This window comes from Crocodylus porosus, unplaced genomic scaffold, assembly GCF_001723895.1.
Source record: "Crocodylus porosus isolate Cpor-Errol unplaced genomic scaffold, CroPor_comp1, whole genome shotgun sequence".
Taxonomy (NCBI): Eukaryota; Metazoa; Chordata; order Crocodylia; family Crocodylidae; genus Crocodylus; species Crocodylus porosus.
In genome coordinates, this window is record NW_017728918.1 from 1,856,844 (window position 1) to 1,877,454 (window position 20,611).

General features: G+C 42.5%; 1 protein-coding gene across 1 annotated transcript; it reads right to left on the reverse strand.

The window, feature by feature from the left end:
* Positions 1–3,997: 3,997 nt before the first annotated feature.
* LOC109312050 (meprin A subunit alpha-like) lies at positions 3,998–20,147 on the reverse strand. The gene is made up of 12 exons (XM_019538099.1): positions 20,132–20,147; positions 18,382–18,435; positions 17,209–17,249; positions 17,046–17,121; positions 15,087–15,204; positions 12,940–13,115; positions 11,917–12,138; positions 11,124–11,270; positions 8,553–8,768; positions 7,120–7,593; positions 6,781–6,954; positions 3,998–4,041 (listed from the first exon to the last, which is right to left on the reverse strand). The coding sequence occupies exons 1-12, from the start codon at positions 20,145–20,147 to the stop codon at positions 3,998–4,000; spliced, it is 1,758 nt and encodes a 585-aa protein (XP_019393644.1).
* Positions 20,148–20,611: the final 464 nt, after the last annotated feature.

Here is a 20,611-nt window from a genome sequence, read left to right on the forward strand (position 1 = left end):
CCCTCGTCCAGGTCGCTAATGAAGATGTTGAACAGCACTGGCCCAAGGACCGAGCCTTGGGGGACTCCGCTGCCCACACCCTCCCAGGTCGACATCAACCCATCCACAACCACCCTCTGGGTGCACCCCTGGAGCCAGGTTGCCACCCATGTGACCATGCGTTCATCAATGCCGCAGCCCCTCAGCTTGCCCACCAGAATTGGGTGGGACACTGTGTCGAAGGCCTTCTGGAAATCCAAGATGACATCAACTTCCTCCTTCCCATCTAAGCTCTTTGTTACCTGGTCACAGAAAGAGACCAGGTTAGTCAGGCAGGATCGGCCTGGCATGAACCCATGCTGGTTACCCCTCAACATCACTTTCCCTGCAGGGCTCTCGCAAATGTGGCCCTTGATAATTTTTTCAAAGACCTTCCCCAGGATAGAAGTGAGGCTGACTGGCCTGTAGTTGCCAGGCCCTTCCTTCCTCCCCTTCTTGAAAATAGGGACCACATTGGCCCTTTTCCAGTCCTCAGGGGCTTGGCCTGAGCACCAGGAGTCCTCCAACAGCCATGCCAATGGCTCTGCAATGACACCAGCCAATTCCCTCAGCACCTGTGGATGAAGGTCATCCGGGCCCGTCGACTTGGACACATCTAAGCCTTCCAGATAATCTTTAACTAGGTCTAAACTAACAGTCGGGGGACTCGCATTCTTCCTGGGCCTCTCTACGCTGTCACCGGAGAGCCCCCCATTGTCAGCAGACAGGAACACGGAGGCAAAGAACTTGTTGAAGAGTTCTGCCTTCTCTCGTGCGCCCATCACAAACTGCCCTGCCCTGCCCCGTAGGGGTCCAATGTTACCCCGAGACTTCTTCTTGCTGCCAAGGTTTCTTCTTGCTATCTAGGTTTCTTGGACCCTTTTCCTGCCTTCCTGCACAGAGGAATTGCGTCCTGCAGTGTCCCAAGGATAGCCTCCTTGAGGAAGGACCACCTTTCCTGGACCCCCCATATTAGCTACCCCCTGGGCTCTGAGTGCCTCCCTGACTACTGCCCTGAGCACATCCAAGTTGGCTTTCCTAAAGTCAAGCATTTGCGCTGTGCTAGTTACCCTCCCCACCTTTCTCTGAACAGCAAATTGGATCATTTCATGATCACTGTCCCCTAGCCGCCCTTGTACTAGAACTTCCCCCACTAGTCATCCCCAGAGGCTAACACCAGATCCAGTATGGCGTTTTCCTTAGTGGGGACGTGTAGCTCCTGCAAGAGGTGTAGGTCCTGTACGCACATCAGGAACCTTCATGAGTGGCTAGACCTGGCCGACTGCTCCTCCCAGTTGATGTCAGGGTAATTCATACCCCCCATGACCACAACATCCTTTGCATGCATGGCCTCCCCCAGCTGCCTGGAGAATTCCAGATCCAGCTCTTCCTCCTGATGTGGTGGTCTGTAGTAAACCCCTACCACCAGATCCCTCTCCCCTTGCCAATATATGTTGGTGTAGCCTTGGGTAAATGAAAGGGGATGCAGGTTCTATGAAGTTCCTTTTACACTCGTTTCACATAGCATTTAAGAGCTCAGAAAATACTAGGTGTGTACATAGATGTTTAAAAAGTTCCATTTTTACTGAAAGCTAATTAAAGCTATTTTTAAAAAAATCTTGGAGTGGTTCCTCTATAAAGCCATATAAGTCACTTTTTGCTCTCGCCACTTTTTTAGCAGAAGTGAAGTATAACACCTTATTACCCCAGGCTGGTGAAAATTGAAATATTTAGCTTAGTATCACTAGAGAGCATCCTCTGAAGACGTCACGTATTTGGAGAGCTGCAAGTCTACACTGGACTGGGCAAGGATTTCGTTTAATTCAAATTGTTCCCATGACAAAATATAGGAATGTAGACAAGGTGCCTTCTCCTACCTCCCCTGACACTAACCAACAGGTAAGTAATGTAAGTAACTGGAAAAAAAATATAAGCAACTGTAAATGCTAAGGAAAAACAGCACTGAGGGTTTTACCAACAAAGAGGCCATTTCTGGCTCAGATAGCTTACCCCAATATTTGCTTGGCTTTGGGTGCTGTATGAACTTCTGAAGAGCAGTAAAAATGGAAGCTGATTCCTTTCCTCAATTTTGTTGCCCCTCTCCCTTTCCCTCCTCCTACCCTGGGGCTGCAGAAACGTAGACGCCACCCAGCTTCTTCACCCCCATGCTCAACCAAAGGAGATCCATAAAGGATTGGATGAGAGAAGATATCTTCCAACGTTTTCCAGGAAAATGGCTTTATGTCCGACAGACCACTTCTGTGACTGAAGAGTATCAAAGGAGGGGGAGCAGTGGGGTCTTCTAAGAGATCACACGATACCTCAAACATTACCTCCCAAAGAGTTGAGGAGGAGCCACACAGATGAGCATGAGGGTCCAGGCTCTACCCCAAATTCAAAATGTTAAACAGGACAACTTTTTATATCTGAAACTAATGTGGCCTTATGATTACTCCACCTGTAAGACAGAAGTTACTCTGGCAAGCTGAGAAGGACTCTCCAAAAACTCAAGCTGAACCAAGGAAAAGGAGGACATAAGGAGAGATAGATAGATAGATAGATAGATAGATATAGATACAGATATATAGATATAGATAGATAAATAGATAGATATACTTGTTAGTATGAGGAGTGGTCTGTGTCATCCCCCTCTCCCCTCCCCAATATACTAATACAAATACTAATACCTAATACTGTGTTGGCCTGTTTGGAAGCCTATGTATATGGAAAAACACAAATATCTTTAGCAGAAGTGCCATTGTCAGTAAGGATGCTCCATGGCTTCTTAGCATAAAGAAGCATTTCAAGGGTTCATCCTCTAGAAGCAAAGGGTTAGAAGGAATTTCAAGGGCTATACTGAGGGTGAGTGCAGCTGGGCACAGGCAAATGAAATAGTGAATCAGTAACAGAGGATCCACAGGTATGTAGCATCCATAGCATAAATGCATGTGGAAAAGGAACAAATATCTGCAGCAACACAATATAAACCAATCTGAAAAAATCTGACCACTGAATCTCCTACACTGAGAAGCAACACAAGACTACAGATAATATTTAGTATTCTTAACATATATATCGGTGTATTTGGGTAATAAAGTAAAATGTTTATATAGCCACATCATAGTACATCAGTTGGATACTGCATCTTGTCTGGAGTCTTTGGTGAAAGCTGCGTGTCTCAGAAGACAAGTCAATCACTCCTCTCTTTTGCAAGACCTTTTGAAGTCAATGAACTGGAATAACTGAGGGGAACATTTGCCCAAAAAGTGTAATCAAATGTCATTAAGTCTTTCACAAAAACACAAAAGGAAGCCTTTTCCCTCCCCCCACATCTATTTCATCAATTTTGAGCTGAGTCTTGAAATGGCCAAAATGCTGAGGAAGGTGTCTCAGTTGTTTAAAGACAGAATTTGGTGGCATAGTTGAATGCATGCTCAGAAGCCCATTTGAGTACAGTCATCTACCAGACTCTGGAGAGCTAAAGTTTGGAGAATCCAGATAAGAGGAATCTCTTATAATCAAGGCGAGGGAAAACGAAGTCAAGGATGAGAAATGTTGACAATGGGCAATATTACTTGAGGGTCAACAGACAGCAGTACCAATGCGGGAACTGTGGAGAAAGAGTTTGGATTCAAGGATGATAACGATGTTATCCAGAATAACGATAAATGAGATAAATGTAGAAAATGAGATAAATGTAGGAAAACATGGATAAATGAGATAAATGTAGGAAATGAGATAAATGTAGGAAAACATGGTTCTGCATGGGGAAGTTACTTGCATTTAAGAAACGCTTTAGATAATTAGGTAAAATACTTTGTGATGAAGTTATAGTTTTGCTTTTTCAATGCCAGAGCAAGGAAGCTCAGTTCAAAAAGTTCTATTAAAAATGAATTGTTTTCATGAAATGGTTAAATACTGCCCAATTTATTGTAGATGATCCTTTGTTTACAGTCCTAGTGCTGGGATTCAGTGCATTTCAAGGATGGACTGGGACTTCAGATTTAATCCAAGGGGTTAGATCTGTAAAAAAAAAGATGTTTAAAGACATGACTATCATATAATAAAGTACTTCCCATATGACAGGCTAACTGGCAAAAGGCAGCTTCCAGTGCAACATAGAGTTGTGACATCCACAGCAGTTAAGTATTAAAGTGCCCAAAATGCTGTTTATGCTCTTAGGTATCAATATACCTCTTCCATAGGCAGGCTTCAGATCTCTGAGGCTGCCCACAAATTTGACGTTAATATACCAAGCTGAATTAGCTCATAAATGAAGAGAACTACTGTTCTCCTAGCATTACTGCTAATTTCTTACATATATCTTCAACATTTTATTACTAGATGCCTAGGCTTACCCCCATCAGCATTGTACTAATCAAAACTAATTTAATGAAGCTTCTCCCAATATACAGGGGAAGCCAGAATCAGCCCAGAGTGGTATTGCTGTCATTAAGGGAGACTTTGAAGAGCTAGGTAAAAGTTAGGAATTTTGCACACTAGAGATACGAACCCTGATTTTTTATATCTATTAGATCATATAAATTCCTAATTAGGAATGAGTCAGAAACAGATTTCCCATCTAGCAAAAGTTGTGATGATTCAGCCTTTAAGAGGATGATTGCAAAGGGTTCAGGACAGTGCTTGGCCTGTAGCCCGAACACTTTGCAGGGAAGTAAAGATACAGGTTCAAACTTCCTCTAGTGAGGAGGGTCTAAAACAAAGGTCTCCTGCTCCCTGAGCAAGTGCCCAGATCACTAGGTTATTGGACTAAAATGGTCTCTTCCCTCCTCACATTTTGCTTTTCCCATGTATGCACATGGAGCAATTCTCTTTTGCCACGGGAGCAAACAGAGTCTTGCATGATTGCCTCAACCTGCAATTATGTGGCTGCATGCGGTTTTGATTAATAAGATTCATTGCATAATCACATGTTTTATGGCTGTTATTAAAACTAATTGCAGGAATGGACTGGGAGAGAAAAGTTTATGGTCTAGAACATCACTCAGATCAGTAATGTCCAAAAGTTGCTCAATGTTCTTGTGACAGGAAGCCCATGGGTCCTTTCACCCGAAGGGGAGAGAACCCTGAAGTTAGGACCGCGAGGGGAGAGGCAGCCAGGAATCCCCCTGCCCTGGGCAGAGAGCTGCATCAGGGAGAGGGGGCCACCCGCAGCCAGTCAAGAGACTACTGCACAGAACAGGCTGGCTGTAGGAGAGCTGGCAGGCAGGAAACCAGCTCGTTATTCATGGGCTGGCTGCTAGCAAATGGGCAGGTGGCAAGTTGCAGGCTGCTGATCTAAGTCCAAGCTGAGAAAGCAGGTGGTTATTAGCCACCGAAAGGGACCACCCATGGGGAGTGGCAGGGCCACATGACCAGGGGGGCAGGGCTTAGGAGGCGCATAAAGCCAGTGCATGAGAGCAGGCAGGCAGTCCAGCCTACAAGCTGCTGGAGAAGGATCTTCTGGCAAGGAAGGCTGCAAGGGATCACCTAGTTGATCGCTGAGCTGCCTTGGAACTACCAGTAAGACATCGAGGGATACAACCCAGAGCTAGGGGAGTTAGGTTGGTACCCAATGAGTAGCTTGCACTTATAGACATCAGGGTACACTCAAAATTTTAAGATGCAGTAATATTTTTAAAAATGGGTATTGACTCAGAATGGTTGTCAGAAAGAAAATTAGATTTATTAATCACATGCATATGTGCTGACAGGAGAAGAGATCCTCCTGCATTATGCTTTCTTAGTGCTATTAGTACCCAATTTTAAGTGTTATTGTATGAATATACCCCAAGTCCCAGCTACTAAGCACAGAACCCAGTTCTAAAGTTCCCCATGTATAATGCTTTCTAGTACAACAAGTCCCATTCTGTTCAATGAAATATTTCCTGTACTAAGGTACTACTCAAGGGGTGCATCTACATGTATGCATTTACTGTGCAGTAACCAAAAATTACTGCACAGTACAGACATGCAGCTGTACTGTGCAGTGAATATGGTGACTTACACTGACTTGGGTGTAAATTTGATACCTGCATCATACAGGTATCAAATTTATGCCCAATTAGTTACTATGTAGAAACACACATGTAGACGCCTTACTGTGCAGTAACTGTGTGCTTGTGTGGATTGACATAGGACTAACTTTAGTTCCCATTTGATCCACACAATGTTCCTGAACTGTAATTCCTGCATGTAGATGCCTACCTAAACCCCACTTACTGTGCAGTAACTTATTGTGCAGTAAATTTAATACGCAGTAAATGTATGTGTAAAAGCACCCAAGGCAGCAAGTATAGGTAAAATGAGGGCCCTTGCAGGTATGGATTATAGAACTAGACCTATAATAAAATGCAGAAGGGTCAAAAATGCCCTTAATGCTTATCCCATGCTTTTCAATGCTCAATAGATGCTCGACTCATTTTCAAAACCAAGAATTCCAAAACAGACTAATGATTTGTTGGGTTCTTCTGTGCTTGGGCATGCAAGTGGGATCACCTTAGAGGAAAAGTGTCAAGCACTTCTTGAAAATCTGATCTCATAAATAAATCTGGAAATCAAGTTCTTTTAAACAAGTCTCAAGTTGGAGACATCTAACAATCAAGGCATGCAGATCACTAGAGAACTGAAAAATCTTTTCTGAAACATGACGACGTCCAGCTATATAAAACCTAAATCTTCTATATCTTCCTTAGTAACAGTAAGCTAAGTAAATGTTCTGTTCTCTGATTGTTGACAGGGTACTCTGTTATGATACTATACCTTCAAAATCTGCAAAGATGAAAAGATCATCGTTTTTGAGGAAATTTTTCCAATGCATTTCACTATGAGTCAGGAAAGAATTCCAGCCTGCACCGGGGCCCACATAACAGTTGCAGGAAGAAGAAAAACTTCCAGTAATGGATGGTTTATCCCATTGGAGTGTGTCATTTTTCTCTGTTGGACAGAAATATTGGAGCTGATGAAAATATGGGTTCAAATTCATCTCCCATCAAGCAGAGTTACCACCAGAGCAAATTTGACCATGCATCCAGTTTTGATAACATCTTTCCCCAGAAAAGCTCCTCATTCCCATCTTATGCCCCATGAACGAAGACTTACCATATACCCGCTGGTTAGGGTTTGTAGTAAAGCTAAGGCTTAAGGACATCCTTTGGGCTACTTCCGGGTCTTGATCCAGAACAGTGAGAATCACTTGCCTGTTCCCAGCAGGCCATTCTAAAAGTCCATCATTCTCGCTGCTGCACAGGTGGAAAGTAATCCCCATGTAATTCACATATGAGGAGGTTGCTCTTCCATGAGGATAAAGCCGCAATTCAAAACCATAACCTTCTGAGCTGTAGAATACCGGGCTAGAGATGAAATCGCCTCTTGAAGTACTGTTAAAAGCGGTAGAGAAGTTCCTAATGTGCCAGACACTGGTGGGACATTTTGTCTCTGTCAGGCTGATGTCGTCAATGGTAATCCCACCACCAGAACTGGCTGGATCTCCTTTGATGCCTTGAAAAGCATAGCGGAATTTGGTTTGGATGTTGAAGGCAATATTGGCTAATTTCCAGTGATGTTTTCCATCAGCTGAAAGGAAAATTAACATTTTTAAGAACAATAAATGGGTCTCACAGTCATAAATCACGGTCAGTGTTCCTCAAGCATCATGTGATTGACTCTCTTTGAATGCTAAAGGCCAGATGATGTTTCATTTATTGGGTGTCTAGGTGGGCTTAAGTACTTTAATACCGTTTTATTCCACCATGCTCCAGTCCCTGAAAATCTAGTAATGCAGCTGCTTTTTCAAAACACCATCATCTTTCTCTTAAGATTGAGCTAACAAAAAAGCAGTGAGGAGGAGAAGGACCCACCTACCTTTTGTATTATCAGTTTCTCAGGGATCCAAGCAGGGTAGAATAAATCACACTTAAGCACTGTACCATTGTAAAACCAGTTACACATTTGATGTAAATGGTGTTAGTCTCTATTTACATTAAAAACAAATACACACATTTGCCTATATTTTTTAAATCTCCTACAATGACAGAAAAGCCTGACAAGTCTATCCAGCCTACCCTGCTTCCATTAGAAAGAGACGGTGCTGAGGTGGAGTCCTTCTTGTATTGAACTATCACATTCAGAATGACCTTTGGGCTAGGGACAGACATTACACAGAAACTGGTTTAAGTGAGCAGAAACTGGTTTTAACATTGCAACAGAACAGACATTCAGTGCATGTAAGCCAGTTTCAGAATGGCCAGAACCAGTTTGAGATAAACCTGGTTGAATGTAGTATCAGAATTAAGTGATTGAGCTCAAACTGGGTTACGCAATGTCTGTCCCAGACCTTGAGGGCTATGTATTCCAGGACTTATAATATCTATCCGTTTGAATATAGGCCTATAACACCTCCACCCTTAGATCTGGCTTTCAAAGACCGAGGCAGTCAGAGGATCCAGCACTGGAACTATCAGCAGTAAAGCAGATGCAATTTCCCTCATCATAGTTGGAGGTGATAAAAATATACAGATCACAGAAACTCTCACCTTTGATGGTGTGCAACTTTATCATCTTCCTTACGTTGCCAGTTCCATCATCCATTTTAACCCAGATAACTAGCTTATCTTGTGGACTTCCATTGAGCTTGTAGAAAAACTGCAGGCATTTCTCTTTCCTCTTTGGATAAAAGACACGAGATTCCAGAAGAGCTGACTGACTGGCATTTCCAGTCCTGGTATCCAAATGCATAAAATATCCCCCATCTAAAAAAAAATGCATTCCTTACAGAATCTCCAAATACTCTTTATCATTCTTCTTGGAGCTCTCCTCTATGATTTTTCTCTTCTACCTGAGACAAAGGTCCAGAAATATTTTGCATTTTTGATTAAAAGGCATCCCAAGCCTCCTCCCTATTGAAGCCCTTGAGCCCTGATGTCCAAATGACTTCACTAACTAGTTCCTTAGTTCATTAAAGTTTGCCCTTTGAAATTAAAAACCACAGTTGCAAACCTACTTTTATTTATCCTTCCATGTAATTTCAACTGAATTGACCCATGATCACTCAAACTAAGATTATTTTCTATGACCAGCTCTTCTACCAAGTCCTCAGTGTTTACCAAAACCATACCTACAATGCCGTTGCCTCGTATCTGAAATGGCCTTTCTTGTGGCTTCGGAGACTATTTAGTGAAACAATCCATCTATTGGAATAACTGAGCTCTACATTTATTGATAGCATTTGTGTCCCAATCTGTATTTGGAAAGTTAGTTTCTCATAAAGACACAATTCCCTGTTGCATTGCTCTCTCCAGCAACATTACAGAGATCTCTATACATCTCCAGAGCTGATCATTGGGATCTCTAGCACTTTTCCCGTAGAACTTCTTTTACCATATTGCATACCATATAAAATAATTTTGTTCCAAATTGATTTTACTCTATCCAAGTTTCCCCTTATTTTTTTAGAGTCTGTCATGTCATTAATATTCAGTGTTACCCCCATGTGCTTAGCTTTATAGCTACTTTTCCTGACAAGCATATCTATTTGCTTTTGTTGCAAAAAAAGACCAGCAGCATCCTGGGTTGTATTAACTAACATGCTTCTTGAAAATCAAGGGAAGCGATTCTTTCTCACTACTTGGCACTGGTGAAGACTCACCTGGAGTACTATGTCCAGTTTTAGGCCCCACACTTCAAGAAAGATGCAGACAGACTGGAAAGAGTCCAACAGAGAGCAACAAAAATGATTAGAGGCCTGGGAAACCTGACTTAGGAGGAAAAGATGAAAGAACTAGGACTGTTGATTTTAAGAGGAAAAGCCTGAGAGAGGATTTGATAAATCTTCAAATGTCTGAAGGGAGATTATAAAGAGGATGGTGATAGACTTTTCTCTGTGGCCATAGGGAATAGGAGTAGGAGCAATGGTTTCAAGATGCAGCAGAAGACGTTGAGGTTGGAGACTAAGACAAACATTTGGACTGTGAGGTGGTCACGCACTGGAACAGGCTACCCAGGGAAGCTGTGGAATCCCCATCCCTATAAATTTTCAAGAACAGACGTTTGGTTGGGATGTTTTAGTCAGGGATAATCCTGCTGTAAGCAAGGGGCTTGGAACAGATGACCTCACAAGGTAACTTCCAGCCTTACTTCCTATAACCTTACTACAATAGCTGTGTCCCAGTTATGACTTCTATTCCATCATGTGTCTGTTAGCCCTAAAACAGACCATTTTCCATTATGCACCAATAGCTCAATGTTCTCTACTTTGTTGCGTAAGCCCTTTGAATTACTGTACAAATATCATGGTTGTTTCTTATTAACCACCCACAGTTTCATCCTTGCATTAACTGTATCACTTGTCTTGCTAAGGTCTTGTCAGATTAGGCCTCTCTCTCCCCTTGCCAGCAAGCCTTCTGCCGATGGGTTCTCTCATCCATGATCATGTTTACACAGTCTTCTTTGTACTGTGCACTAAAACTGGGCGTGGGGTTTAAATGCGTCTCTCCCAAACTGCACCCCCAATTTCACTGAAAAACAAATACACTGAAACTTTGCTGAGGATTAGTTCCATATTTCTTTAAACTTGTATAACTTTTAAAGTCAGGATTTGTTCTAAACTAGTTTTGTGCATTATGATATTTGCGTAATGAGGCCCAGGTCCTGAGAAGTGTTCATCCAGCAATGGAATTGCTTGGAAATACTTGGGCAGGGGTAGCTTCAGTCATTCAAGAATTAGAAATTGATGCAAAGTAGGAACACGTGTGCATAAAGAAAAGGCAGATCCTCCTTTTGTTCAATCCAGCGGGGCTCTGCTGAAGTCAGGAGAACTATACCAGTTTGCAATAACCTCGCTCCCTCTCTGTGTCTTCACTTCACCCGGAGCAGTTTTCAAACAGTTTTAAAAAGTTCTTGAGTTCTACTGTTCCCTCAAATGGAAATCAATGATCCTTCTGTCTGATGACTGAGCACACAGGCTTGATAGCAACTGTATCAGACTGAGCCTTAAAACTGGCATCTCTGTCACTTACCTCTCTATCATATTTATTTTCAGAGAACACTGAAGTATAGTAATATTCTGGCATTATTACTACAAAGAAAAATGGACACAAGTACCCTACCTTTACAGTGCCCCAGTAAGGTGTGGTCCTCATTTCCAGGTTTGCCTAGAGTATGGCCCCAGTCATCATCATCTTGTTCACCCTGCACCATCCCACAGATATTGATGTTCTCAAAGGTGCACTGATCCAACAAAGTGAGGCTGGAAGCTGTTGGATGTAGAGCATGTGTGTTTCTGTAATGCATTTTACATAGGAACCGAGGAACACTGTCAACTCACATACTGAATACTAGAAGAGGATCTGAGTATCCCATGTATGCTTAGCGTATTCACCGTCTCAGCATCCCCATGAGTTTGCAGTTGGGAGGTGAGGCTCAGAGACATGAAAGGGCATATTCAAAATGGTAGTTAGGTGTCAAGATTCCCACTAAAATCACACCTTTTGGATACGGCCCCATGTGATTTTTTCTAAGATCACCCAGGAAAAAAATTGAACATGGGTCACCCAGGTCCTAGACTATAACCTTAAATGCTGTGCTATAATTTCTCATACGCTTTGAAAAACATCCTGCTTACTGACAGCACTCCATGAATGAAACACTAATTGTTATTGAAAGACCCTAATCTTGTATTGATGTCTGTGTTTGTGGACCCTATAGACTCTTCCACTAGGACTTCACATGAGCCAGTCCGTATTGATCACTCTGCAGAATGAGGGCCATATTTTTCTACTATTGCTAAAAGATCCTTTGTCCAAAGCTGAAGCATTACATCTCCTGTCACATGACTTAACTGATGTACTGCAGAACACAAACTAGAATATCAAAAATCTGGGAAAAGAAAAATAAACTTACAGCAGCCATATAACTTATTCAGCTCAAGTGAGTCAATCCTGCTCAGATCCAGCCTTTGCCCAATAATCCCATTGAATTTAGGAATTTTAGTTGTGATAGAAGAGATGTTGCTATTGATGTTGAAAGAATAAGGTCCATAATGCAGAACAGATTCATAATCATATGGGGTATTTAGGTCCAATAGGTAGCTGTCATTGTGCTTGTCAAAAGCATATGCATAACCTAGAAAAAAAGATATAATTAGGCTAGACTGGGCATGTCTACACATGCACATTTACTGTGGAGTAACCAAAATTACTGCGCAGTAACCAAAAATTACTGTGCAGTACGGGCAGTGTCTACATGTGCTCACTCATACTGCACAGTAAATCTATTGACTTATGCCGACTTGGGTGTAAATTTTATACTTGCATCATGCAGGTATCAAATTTATGCCTGATTAGTTACTGTGCAGTAATGCACATGTAAACACCTTACTGCGCAGTAACACTGTGTGTGTGTGGACTGACTTGGGATGAACTTTAGTCCTAAGTTGGTCTACACACAGGGCTACTGTGCTTTAACACCTGCATGTGAAGATTCTGGCCTAAACCCACTTACTGCTCAGAAACTTGCTATGCAGTAAATTTAATGTGACATAAATGCACATGTAGATGTGCCCACTGAGAATGAGATGTAGAACTTAACATAATCAAAGTGATTTACATATATCACTAGCTAATGCTCACGTCTACAACAGATAAGCAGCCATTATTACTCCCGTATTTAAAATACAGATACTAAAATGGAAATCAAGGTTTTTTCGAAGTCCACAGACAGAAGACCCATTACTAAAAGAACATACATTTTTGTGTTTCAGGATGATAAGAACACAAAGACAATGGAATAATAAGAAAATGGAATCTCCCTCACTGGAGGTTTTCAGGAAGAAACTGAAGAGATACCAGTCTGAGATGGCTTGAGATGACACTTGAGATTCCTTCCAAACCTATTATCTAATATGATCACAGCATTGCAGATTACCTTCAATGATCTGATCCCACCATATCTGAACATAGTCATCACGGTCTGTCCTTGACTGCTCATGGTAGAATCCCAGTGCATGCAAGACCTCATGTTGCACTAGGTATTTATAGTCACATCGGTCACCAATAGATACAGTTTGGCCAGTCTGAAGATCCCCCACATAAGACCAGCAGCTGTAGGACAAATATTCAGTTATTGCAACTGGTTTGTTTAATACTTTGTATGATTTGTCTTCACTTACTAACTCAGTTATTAAATTAAGATACAACACAGAATAAATGTTTCCAAAATTGCATGCCTGGATCCACCTTAATTGTAAAACTGCCACAGACCCCAGGCCCAGAGTAGCATGCAGGTGCGCTGCCCCAGAAACAGACTGGGAAGCAGACTATGTCTAAAGGAAACAATTAGCCTCCGGTTTCACTTTGCTGCTTTGGGATGGGAGAGCTGACACAGTGACACAGCACAGCATGCATTCTCCTGCATTGGGCAATGTGCTAGGGAGGTGAAAGCAAGGCCTTTCCCACTCTTTTTGTAATCCCAGCTCACAAATATGCAGAGACTGCTTATGCTCCCATGTGGGTAGCCAACATAAGGGAGTAATGGCAGAGCCTTAACACCCCATAGTCTGCAGCTAGCCATTCAGCCCTCTTTTGCAGTGCGCCTGCAGAAGTGTTGAGCACCCGGAAGTTTGCACTGATTTTACTAAAAGCTTGATGGATAGAGACTTCCTTGGGTGTGTTCACAAACATGGCTTTAAGTGCTTGACTTTATGCACTTGTCTTACATGTCTCCATTGGTCAAATAAAAGATATCACATCTATTCAAAAACCTTGCCTGCCTATGCCCTAAACTAGTAAAGTGTCAAAAGAATAACAATTACCTCCTATGTCTGAGACAGAGGATGATCTACAACCTCCTTCTCTAACCAAACAGCACCACTAACTCTAATCAAACTCTAACCAAGAGATGCAGACAGAAGCAACAATTTTCACCCAACTTGCCCCCTGAAAGCACTCCACAGCTGTGACCAAACACAAGTGCATGGCTACAGAGCACTTTAAAAGGGCACAATCCCATGAAAATCGGAACCCTTATGCAATAGGGTTCAGATGAAGATGCTCCAAAATGGAGCATCTTCAGTAAATTGTGCCTGCATGTAGGACTCGGCTGACTATAGCTCAGCCCAGCTTCGGTGTTGCCTTCAGAGTGGGGGGCGGGGAAAGAGAAAAAAGGGAGCTCAGTCTAGGGTTTTTTCAGGCAAAGCTGAAGGGTGGTGTGGGTGGACTGAAGCCCCCCCCCAAGGTGCGGGGTCTTCAATCCATATACCTGCCCCACCTGCTATCACTAGCAAGGGAACACCCAGAATGAGTTCCCTCCACTCCCTTTCTTCCCTCCCATTCTGCAAACGGGGTCCTGGTGGGGAGGGGGTGAAGCGTTGCTATCAGGAGAGCAGCTGCAGGCTTGCACCTGCTCTAAACAACAGCTGGATTCCCCAACCCCCAGGACCCAACAGCAAACTTCTGTTAGGTCTGGGGGATCACTGAAACTCGTAGTGCTTCCTTTGAAGTACCATGAATTACACTGGGGAGCTGCTCTTCTGTTTGCGCCTAAAGAGGATCATCATGCCTGTCCAACCCACTCCCTGACTGGGTCTTCCCAACAAAAGCCTTAGAAAACAGGTGGTTTCTACAGCGTGTGCCAGAATCAGTAAAGCTGGGCTCTGGTGGACCAAAGCCAAGTTCACACACTGAGAACAACCTGCTGACAGGTTGCTCCAGCTTTTACCAGGCAGAATTTGTTAATTTGGAGGATTTCAACTGCTTCATTAACACACACGGAGACAAGTGATCTCTCCGACAGCTGGAGCTCAGAACAAAAACAATCTGAGGAACATATATCAAGAACATCAGGAAGCCAGGAACACTAGGTTTCTTTTTATCACATGATGCAAATTCATTCTGGGGGAGAAATCTTAGCTTAAAGATATTTGTGTCTTCTACCATAGCTAGGATGCAAATACACATGCACTGAAATTCCCCAAATGAACACACATGCACAAGAAAAGATCAGGAAATCAAAATGTAACCAGTCCATAAATCAAACAAATTATGTTATAAATCAGTTCATTAATATACAATTACCCATCTAGTTTCTCAAATTTGAGGTATGTCTTTTCTCCTTCATAGGGTTTGAAATCAACGCAAGTTTTCAATCGGAACATTTCAAAGGCCTGCAAGATAACTCCCTTAGCATTCAGATCTGAAAGAGAAGCAATGGTATTAACTTTCCTGCAAAATGCAGAGACAGGCTTTTCAGGTATTTTTGTGACAGACGGGATGAACTGATGTGACACAAGCATAGCTACACTCCTCGTCTGATATATTGCTAACACTTAAAACAATTGTTGGCCAGTTAGTGATATTATTCCACTTGAGAAATAAAGCAACTCCATACAAGTCCCCAAAATGTGATTTGGAGGGCAGATGGGGGAAGTCTTCTTAACTTTTGGCCTAATAGCTAATGATAGCCTCAGGTTCCTGCCCCCATCCCCTCTATCCCAGAGAGAGTTTGAATCCATATCTCCTACTTCCCAGGAAAATTTCCTAACTACAAGGCCATAAGATATTTAGGGTCAAGCACACCTTCCACCCCTGCTACTGAAGTTGGATCACTGGGCAGCCAACACAGGAAGATATATGGGTCCAGCAAGAAAGGCATTCAAAGGAAGCCTCACTCTGTGGCTCCGTGAAATGAGCATTGCTCTCAAAGGGAGGCCCAGGCCCAGGGTGGGTCTAGGATTTGTGTCTCACAATCCCTGGGGAAGTGTCCTAAGCACTTTTAAGCTACTGGGATGCAAGATGGAAGGCCCTTTCCCCTCTATCATACAGAAGCTCTCCATGGTGTCTCTTTGACAAATGGGATTATACACCTTTCTAGGTAGAGTAGGATCACCACAGAGCCAAAGTGGCCTTAATCAATCCTCCGAAGATGCCCATAAAGACAAGTCTAGTCAAACGGGATCAGCCTCTTGGGACGAGAAGCTTAAAGCTGAGGTATTGTAACAGCAGTGCCTACAAGATCTATTTGGATATGGCCCCAGATCTTTTTCCACGGTACTCAGCACAGAGAAGCCCGGATCTTGACTGGTGCCACTATTGTAGTAAATGATATTAATCATTTCTCCTATATTAAATTAAAAATGCTATAAAATTATTAAATAGCAAGCAAAATTCAAAATATCAATCTGAAAGAACAGAATGAATAGGCTATTATCAGAGAATGGAGTCATCCTCATCCTTCTTGATCAAAGATAACCACATTTTATGCCATGACAAAGGTGAACGGCAATGGGCTCGCTAGTTGCTGATTTATCAAAGAGCCTCAGCTGAAATAATATCATTGGATGCATTTAGTGCTTTGAACGAGGTTGTATAATTTCGATTGCTACATGCTATGAACTTTACCTGTCCCTACATCTGGCTGCATATATTTTATGAGAGATGAGTGAGATGGTTGTCAAACATTTAGCATGCATGTCAGCCAACAAATTGTTAAGCCTTCTGAACAGTTTCTTAAACAAGATCTCAAAAAAAGGAAAATGGCTTTAAACTTTTCATTTAAAAAAAATCTGTATTTCATTAATAGAGCTGCTGAGCTGAGGCAATTAATTTGTAATTAACTATTAATTAAAAATTATTAAATTGTCATAGCTGCACTGTAGGTATCTCCAATGTCAGGGGGCCCAGTGTTAGTAAAACCAATACTACATACCAACTATACAAAATGGAGTACAAGAGGCTCTCACTTTTCTGATCCCTATGTATAGGTATGCTCGGATTATTTGAAGTCCTAACTTGGTCACCATAAATGCAAAAAGTGAACACATGCACATACAGATTTTGTTATGGTAGCATTATAATGCTTCTAGAGTGTTACATGCAGTTTTGTTTTTATGTTCCTCTTCCTCTTTGGTATTATTTTATACTACAGATATCTCATATGTATGAACATTTTGCAAATAAAAGGGAATTTTCCCATAGAGTTCAGCTAAGCAAGGATCCACCATACGTCTAATGAAGTTAACAAAAGTGCCTTATTACCCAAGCTGTCAGCCAGGATGTAGGGGATAGGAAATTTCCATCTGTATGAGCTGTTTCTCAGTGCATTTCTCTCTGGCTGTTAAGAAAATCAACACATTTCTTGTTAACATTTTAAACATGCTCTACAATTTCCCAGAAACATTATCTGATCAGTATTACATACCGGTAAGATAATATCACCTTCAAAAAGCCGCCTCCTTGTTGCTGAAATGAGATAAATGATAGTTTAAAGTAGGTCAGGATAATTTATTATATGAAAAATTCCAGTATTTTGTACCAAACTCAACCCATGTCATCAGGGAATTTCAGAACTGAATTTGACCATTGCAGCTCCCATCCATCTCTCATGTAGACACTCATATGGACCCCCATTTCAGACTTAGGTACACAAATGTCTGTTTTATGCAAACTGCAGATCTCAAACTCAATATCCAAAGAAAAATCTGAATAGCCTACTAAGGCATCTTTTTGTCTTCATTTAATTTCATACATCACAATGCATATGGTAAACTTCACCATCAAATTCATTAAGACTTTTTTTTTCTTTTGAATGTAGAGGCAAGATTTTTTTAAGAGTTGAAAAGTGTCAGCACAATATCCTCTGTCAGCAAAACTAACAGATTGTCATCAGCCAATGAAAAGCAGATAACAAGTGATAACAGCAGATGAAAACAGTGTGGGTGAAGTCCTCCTAAAAGCATGAAAATATTTTACTACAGAAATAATTTATCCTCCCATCTCTGTCATCATGCAGCATAAACCCAAGTGAGAGATATGTAAGTAGATTAAAAGTTGCAAACCTTTGCAGTTCAATGACAGTCTCTCCAAGGAGTTCCCCCAAAGTTTCATTCTGGAGAAAAGCTGGAACTAAGCAGCTTAGATTGGACTAACTCAAATGCCCATTAAGCCTGTCCTCCCATTGCCTTGCTCTCCAAATGTTCAACTTTCAGCCCTTCTGTGAAGGGCTCTGCTGACCACTGGTTGCTCACAACCACTTCTTGGAAGTAAACCTGAGGGTTTGATGTGCTGTGTCTTTGTCCTTGAGGGACTTTGCATGGCACCAACTTTCTATCAACTCCCTCTTCCCCCTTTCCCTCCAGACCTACCTCCTGCTCCCTCTTACCATCGAGTCTTGCCTCTCCTCAACCAGCTGATGAATCTCACACATTTTCATCTCTTCTACAGAACACGCTTTCTTCATATTATACTTGAAATTTCTCTTCATACTGGGTGAGCTATCTCTGCCCAGCCCCCTCCTCTGGCACAGGCTTTGCAGGTCCCAAAAACTACAAATCAGCAGATGGACATATTCATTTTTCCCATCTTTTTTCCTTACCTGCATTTATTTCTGGGATGTTGCTTCTCAGCTGCCCTTCATCTATGTCATAAACTATCAAACAAATCAACACATATATATTATTTTCCAAATGGCAGCAACTTCCAGCAAAATATTATCCTAGCCTGTAAAACTAACTGACCCCTCTCCATTTTCTATTAGGCTGATGTGTATAACCATGTCATTATTACCTTTTTCTTTGGCAGAGTTTCTGATCTGTAAAATAAATAGATAATTTTACATTCCCGGAAAAAAAGCAGTGAAATCCCAGTTGGGCCTTAGGCCAAGAAATAGATGAGATGGCAAACCTACTGTAAAGGAGAAGGAGCAGGTAAGCAGCACTGCCAGACAAAACACCTTCAGGTAGCCCATTTTAAAAGACAAACTAACACAGACAGACACAGGTGCGCACAGATAGACGAAGCTATTGAAGTTGGCTTCATAACGCACCAATACATATAAGGCAACAAAGAATTGGACTTTGCACAGAAAACTGTTTTTCTAACAATAAAAGATACAGCCATGAAGCAACCTGATGATTAAGCGACCTCCCAATTTCATAATCACCCCTAGTTTAATTGCCTGGTAGTAATCAGGACTAGAGAGCTTTATAATATTGCTCTGAATTCTTCATGATAAATGCTGTCCCTTTTTCAGTTCATGTACTATCCTTTTCCTTGCACAGGAAAACCTGGCTGCTGAGCATGCAATACCTGCAAAAGGACATGGTGTTCACAGTCCTGCTGCTTGCATGAATAATTCCCTAGACGTCCTTGGAAAAACGGATATTTTTTTCCTGGGAAAATGTTGCCAAGAACGTATTTCTGTTCTAATCAAAATTCTTGACTTTCAATTTCCACTTGAAAAAACGAACAAAAAGTTTTATTTTTACAGCCAAAAAAAGTTTCAGCCACAAATGTCCAGAAAAACCCAAAAAAACCATGTTCAGCTGTAAAGCTACTGAAGAAAAGTGACACAATTTTAGGGAAAGCAGACACAGTACATGAAAAAAATATCTGGATCCCTCAAAACCCAAATTTTACACCCAAACCCATAACTTAGATATTCTTCACCAGCCCTTAAATTCAAGCTGTCATACTGGCAGATTTGTGAAGCGATGTCCTGTTTATCCAGGTATACATATCCCCAGGATCAACTTCAGGATGGATTTCTTCAGTTCCCCCAAGTTACCTGAATGTAACTTAGACACCTCACGTTATATAAAATGCAGCTCCCTGCCTCCCAAGAGGTGTCCTCATGGGCTCACATTATGCCAATGCCTCACAAATCGTACCGGCTTCAATCACGTTTTCAGTGCAGGCAAGAAAGCCAGTCAGCGAAAATGGGAGGGAGGGACAGGCTGGGGTTGGGGGTAGGAGAGAAAGGGGGTACAGAGGTGCCCAGGGTGTCAGATGTCCGGCAGGTCGCGGTGTGCCAGACCTCCACCGTGTATACTGAGTCCATGAGTTTCTGCACCCACTACCTAGGAGGCTGATGAAGTGCAATTCATAGGCCCAGCTCTGAAAAGTGGTTTGCACATTGAAACAAGCACCTACCCTCATCACCAGCCCTGAAGCCGACTTCCTACAGCTCAAACCACAAAACCTGCCAACTATCTCCAGTACCCCCCAACCTGCACACCAGAATCTATCAAAGACGACAAAACCCACCACCGGTGGGGGCACATTCCTCACCAGAAAACACTCTGCCTCCAGTCTCTCAGGCCTCGTCCTGAGAGGGACCAAATTACAATGCAGCATCGCCATGGTAGAGAAGTGGTGGAGAAGTGCTCACATCCCTGCCACGGCTTATGTGCCTTCGGCAGTGCTGGCAGATGGCAAACCTGATAGCAAATCATCTACCACCTCAAAATGATCCCATACTACTCTACTCCCCCGCTTCTGAGGTGAGGGTGAGGATCCTGTCTTTTCCCCCTTCTCAGCAGGCTGAGGCTAAACAGCAAGAGGTGCTGCTTTCTGGAGGAGACCTAGGTCTAGGGGAAACGTGAGGGGTGTGGAGCACTAGCTCTGATTCCCCCGCAGCCCCAGAATTGCCTGAGCCAGCGCGCTCGGCATCCCTGGGTCCAGCTCCAGCTCCTCCGCCGGCAGTGGGAGGCTCACGCTGAGAGATGACACTGGGGTGGAGGAGACAGTGATTCCAGTGCTGGTGCCCACGGCTGGACTGAGGGCAGGTGGTGCAGGTGCAGGGTTGTCAGGTGCAGACACTGCTC

Coding starts and splice junctions, on each gene's coding strand:
- LOC109312050 (XM_019538099.1), bottom strand. Junction 8,769..11,123: donor CTTACTGGGGCACTGTAAAG/GTAGGGTACTTG, acceptor ATTTTTTTTTAG/ATGGGGGATATTTTATGCAT. Junction 7,594..8,552: donor AAAGTTGCACACCATCAAAG/GTGAGAGTTTCT, acceptor TTTTCCTTTCAG/CTGATGGAAAACATCACTGG.